Genomic DNA, 5,498 nt, shown 5'->3' on the forward strand with positions numbered 1-5,498 from the left:
GGGTCCTCTACAAGAGGACAAAGTGTCTCCAACCCCTCAAATCAGTTTTTCTTCTCTTTCTTTCTTTCTTTCTTTCTTTCTTTCTTTCTTTCTTTTTTTGAGGCAGGGATTCTCTGTGTAGCCTTAGCTGTCCTGGAACTCACTCTGTAGCCAGGCTGGTCTCCAACTCACAGAGATCCGCCTGCCTCTGCCTCCCAAGTGCTGGGATTAAAGGCGTGCGCCACCACCCGGCTGAGAAAGGGGATACTTTCAGAAGTGAAAGACTCACTGTAGACTCTGTAAAATAAGGCTCTAGGCAGATGCAGCCTCAGCTAAGTTAACAGGCTCCTCACTCACCTTGTAGATGGCAGGCTTCATAGCATCTGTAAGGAAGAAAAACAAGAACAGTAGATAGTTGATGCTTTGGATCCACAGGACTGAGCTCCTCCTCTCTCATGCCTCAGCAATGCCCTTCTTTCATTCTTTCTCTCACTATGTCCATCTGCCCCACTCTTTCCCCAACACTAGCTTCCCTTCTATGAGAAATGCTAACTCCTCCAGATGTTCTTCTCTCCTTTCTGTTTCTAGAACTCTGCTCATTTGCTCAGAACTCTGTTTTCATTATCCACGTGTTCTGTCTTTACTGACTTGTTCCTACATTTCTATGTAAATATGTTCTACTGTCTCTTCTATAGAGTTATTAAACACAGAGACAAGTGTGGTAGTGTAGACCTGTAATCCCAGAACATGAAGTGGAAAAAGAAGGAAAAGAAGTTCAAAGTTATCCTCAGCTACATGGTAAGTTCAAGGCCAGTCTGGGCTACATGAGACTCTGCTTCAAAAAATTCAACTAAAAGCAGCACATAAAACCTCCTTTGGCCCATATTCACTCAGTAGCATCCTCATTTATCTGCCTCCTTTTATATCTAAACCTTTTTTTTCCCTTTATTTTATTTTATTTTTTTTTCAGACAGGTCTCTCTACAGAGCTCTGGTTGTCCTGGAACTCACTTGAAGTTCAAGCTGGCCTTGGACTTACAGAGATCCAAGTACACACCTGTCTCCCAAGTTCCCTATTATCTCCAAACTTTCTAAAGAAATTATCTATGAGACTTGTCCTATCTTTTAAGCTGAATGCAGCTAAGAATAGCTAAGAATGTGGCTCAACACAAAATAGCAACTCTATTGAACACATTACCAGCTTTTTCATGTTTTGGTAATTCAAGTGTGGAAATGAGCTTTGTAGATGATACCACATCACGATGTCATGGTACTAGACAGGCCAGATTCCCTATGTCTGCCTCAACCTATTTCTCCAACAGACTACCAAACACCAAACACTCAAGGGCTTAAATCCAGATACCTTCCTTTTAAATACTTAAGTATTGTTGGGGAAAAAAAATAGGATCTGCCTTTTTTAACTCTTCCTAAAAGATACTGATGGAGGAGGGTCATATATCTATGTGTTACTCTCACTGGTTAATAAAGAAACTGCCTTGGCTTTTTGATAGGGCAGGATTTAGATAGGTGGAGTAGACAGAACAGAATGCTGGGAGAAAGAAAGCATAGTAGGTCAGACGCGATGAAGCTCTGACCCAAGATGGATATAGGCTAGAATCTTCCCAGTAAGCCACCACCTCGTGGTGCTACACAGATTATTAGAAATGGGTTAATCAAGATGTGAGAGTTAGCCAGTAAGAGGCTAGAGATAATAGGCCAGGCAGTGTTTAAAAGAATACAGTTTCCGTCTAATTATTCTGGGGCTAAGATAGCTGTGCGGGAGCTAGGAGGGGAAGAAAAGCAGGCCTGCTCGCCTCATCACTACAAATGGCCCCTACAGGATACTGCCTAAACATAGGTGAGGGGAATCCTGAGACCAGCACAAGGGAAACAGAGGCAGGTGGATCTCTGTGAGTTCAAGGCCAGCCTGGTCTACAGAGCTAGTTCCAGGACAACTAGGGCTGTTACACAGAGAAACCTTGTCTTAACAAACAAACAAAAAGAAAAACTGTAGTCATATTTCCATCACACAAGTCTGCCTAATCAAGCTTTTATGCTCGAGACTATCTGGGTCACAGGAGTTAGACAGGCTGAGAGTCTAGCCACCACCACTGTAGTAGTTGTGCTACTTGCCTGGAGGTTGCTGAGCCAGAAGGGCCTCAGGATGCGGCAGACTGAACAGCAGTACCTTCCCATCTGAGCAGGCCAGGGCTAAAAGACCCAGCCGAGGCAGAAGAGGAGCCTGGAGAGTGGGGGGAAGCAGATCTGTGCTGAGGTTTGCTGCTTTCAGGTGCCTCTCAGAAAACCTGAGGCTCTGTCTCTCAGAACAGGACATGGGATTTCTGGAAAACCCCCACCCACCACACTCTCCTTCCTCCAGCCCTAAGACCTCCAACAGCTAGCCCATAGTCAACTAGAAGTACCTTCCGAGGGGTTTCTGGATGTTCCCATGCCCCACTGGGGCAGAATTTGAGGTCCCAGATACATCCACTGTCACAGGCAATCCCATAGACAAAGTGGGCCCTGTTGCCAGGACTAGAGAGAGAAACATGGGACACAGTAGGTAGGAAAAGCCTAGGACTAACAGCCTCGTCTCGTCTCAGCGCAATGCAAGCCCTTTCCCAGCCTCGTTTCTCCCTCACCCACCTGCCTGTGGCAGTGTCCCAGCCCCACCTCACCAGCTTTCTTGCTGCAATGTCCCAAGGCCCCAGAGCTGCAGCAGCCCAGGGCCTGAATGAAGCTGGCTCAGTGGGTGTGTCTCATTCATGTCTGGGCTGGAGAAAAGGGCCACATACTGTGAGGCTGCCGACCCTTCAGGCACTGGGCACCAGTCCAGAGCCCAGAGTGGTCCTCCTGTGAAGAAGGACACATCCCAGCGCTCTGGGTGTGCTGTGATCGAGCTAAATCTAGAGAAAGGTCAGAGAGTAACAGAGATATTAGGAAATGGAAGGTCAAAATGGCAAGTCCCACTGGAACAGGTGACTGGCTTATATGAGGCTCTGAAAATTAGCCTGTGGCTGGAGGAGGACTTGCCCCCACTCACGCTTCCCTCCCTTCACTCTCAGAAATGAACGCCAGCTCACTTCCAAAGACGAGAAGCTGTTCTTTCATGCTAAATGCATGCCATCTTGTGACTTGGACGGCCTGAGTCTCCAAACATCTCTAGCCCAGCTTGGAGAGAGCTTAATACTGTACATTACAGAGGACTAGCTTGTTACAGCTGGACTCTATTCTCAGAACCAACCAGACCAGGACAGGGCTAATCTGTTAATCCTCGAAACATCTGTTTTTCCTATTTCTCTCTTCGAGAATCAGAGAAAGGGCTGAGTGGCTTGTCTTTTACCTGTTTATTCTGTAGATTGTGCCATCCTCAGGAATTCCTTCACGGTGTACCGAGAACAGGGGGGACTTCTCCTCCTGTGGCAGGTAAGGAGCTGCTTCACTACAGGAAGCAAAAACATTAGCTTCAACTCAGAAGAATTTCCCCGCCATAGAATTCCTACTGTACACTAAAGAATTCTTGGTTGGGGGCTGGGGAGATGGCTCAGAGGTTAAGAGCACTGATTGCTCTTCCAAACGTTGTAAGTTCAATTCCCAGAAACCACATGCATCCATAATGAGATCTGGTGCCCTCTTCTGGCCTGCAAGCATATATGCAGACAGAATACTGTATACATAATTAAATCCTTAGAAAAAAAAATTCTTTGTCACTTGTCTGTCCTCTCCCTCTCCTTCAAGGACTTTGGTGGTTTTCCTTGACAGGGCCTAGAATTACCAATTAGGTAAGTCTGGGGGCATACCTGTGAAGGTTTACCTAGATTAGGTTGGCCTCTGGGTAAGTCTGTGAATGATTTTATTAGGTTAATTGAAATGGGACAATTCACCCTAAATGTTCATGGGCTTGGTTCCTGGACTGGATAAAATAGCTGAGCACCCACTGATCTTGACTTCCCAACTGCAGATAAAGAGCAACCAGCTGCTTCAAGGTTCTGCCAGGACTTTCCCACCCTGACTTGCAAGTGCCTTTGACTCTGTGAGCCAAAAAAAAAAAAGCTTCCTACTTTTGTCAGATTATCCTATCACGGTAATAGAAAAGTAATACAGCTTCAGGGATGTCAATCCAACTTACAGTTCCGATAACAGCTGCCACTTCCAGGCTACTGGAATCCATTCAGCAAACTCCCAGAATGAATGCTGCTGTTCTCGGCTAGAGAGACAGAAGCATCATCAGTGGAAAAGGAGACAGATTCTACACAGCATTGTCTAAAACCATTTTCTGTGAGGGTAGGAGTAACCAGCCCTTAAAACGTGGTCAAGTAAAGAAAGATCTTGCCCTCAACAGTTTTTCTAAGTAAAGATGTTACCACCACTTTCTACATTAGCAAGGGCTTCCCTCTTTCCAGATGGTCCTTATATTCCTCCTCCAACCCCTCACCCTCAGTCCCTGTCCCCAAAGCTCACAGGTCCTTGGTGAGGTGCAGGCACTTCCAAACAGGAGCCATGATATAATTGGGTAAGCCATTGGGAGCCATGCCCCGGCAGTGTGGTTTCTGCTTCTGAGGATCAAATTAAAGAAAGTATAAAAATTCTAGGTTGGAGAAAACCCCAGAAGATAGCTTTCTTTCTCGCTTTTTAACTTTCTTTGGTTTTTACATATCCTCCCAACTGCCCTATTAGCATCTACATAGACTTGTGGTCCAATTAACTCTAACTATTGAAGCATTCTCTGGTCTCCTTCTCCAGAGGACTCTTGCACACTGTGCTGAAACTCCTGCCCTGAGGGACAGTTCTAGTGATTCCTCCCACTGCATTCCTTTAAAGACACTCACTCCTCAGACAGGTCAAGGAGAGCACTCTTTACACACACAGCCCTGGAATCTCACCCACATTCCAGGGATGACTATCACCTTTAAGCCCAATTATAAAGCTTACAACATTATAAATTTGGCTCTGTCACAACTCTTCTACAAGTTGTAGATCTACAGAACTAAATTAAGGACTAAAGTAAAAAGAAAAACCAGAAGTTAATTAAATTAAGAAATAAGTGAATACAAGTATGGTGGTTCATGCTTCTATCCCCAGCATTTGGGGGAGGAAAGAGACCCGATCTAAAACAAAACAAAACAAAGCAAAAAAGCAGTGGAGAGGGGCTGAGAGATGCTCAGAGGTTAAGATCACTGACTGTTCTTCCAGAGGTCCTGAGTTCAATTCCCAGCAACCACATGGTGGCTCACAACCATCTATAATGAGATCTGGTGCCCTCTTCTGGCATGCAGGGATACATGCAGGCAGATGCTGTATACATACATAATTAATAAATAAATCTTTAAAAAAAAAAGCAGTGGAGAATGACAGAGGGAGACATTCAAGGTCTAGCTCTAGCCTCCACACACATGCACATACAGTATGCATGTGTACCAAGTTTCTTCCTTTCTATGCTGGCTGAGATGGTGCACATCTGCAATGCTAGTACTAAGACAACTGCAGGAGGATCATGTCTGAGACCTGTCTGTACTAAAC

The 5,498-nt window shown here is 45.3% G+C and overlaps 1 protein-coding gene across 6 annotated transcripts in view; it reads right to left on the bottom strand.

Moving 5' to 3' along the window:
* The window catches only part of Gtf3c2 (general transcription factor IIIC subunit 2), a 25,721-nt gene that overhangs the window by 11,024 nt on the left and 9,199 nt on the right, over positions 1 to 5,498 (bottom strand). For all 6 annotated transcript variants that reach the window (XM_005371365.2, XM_026778100.1, XM_026778102.1 and 3 more), the window contains 7 exons: positions 4,440 to 4,534; positions 4,108 to 4,185; positions 3,322 to 3,420; positions 2,657 to 2,884; positions 2,402 to 2,513; positions 2,112 to 2,220; positions 337 to 362 (listed from right to left, as the gene is read on the bottom strand). In XM_005371365.2, the coding sequence (XP_005371422.1) occupies positions 337 to 362; positions 2,112 to 2,220; positions 2,402 to 2,513; positions 2,657 to 2,884; positions 3,322 to 3,420; positions 4,108 to 4,185; positions 4,440 to 4,534 (747 nt within the window). The remainder of the gene's footprint in view (positions 1 to 336; positions 363 to 2,111; positions 2,221 to 2,401; positions 2,514 to 2,656; positions 2,885 to 3,321; positions 3,421 to 4,107; positions 4,186 to 4,439; positions 4,535 to 5,498) is intronic.

Source organism: Microtus ochrogaster, unplaced genomic scaffold, assembly GCF_000317375.1.
Source record: "Microtus ochrogaster isolate Prairie Vole_2 unplaced genomic scaffold, MicOch1.0 UNK106, whole genome shotgun sequence".
NCBI classification, from domain to species: domain Eukaryota; kingdom Metazoa; phylum Chordata; class Mammalia; order Rodentia; family Cricetidae; genus Microtus; species Microtus ochrogaster.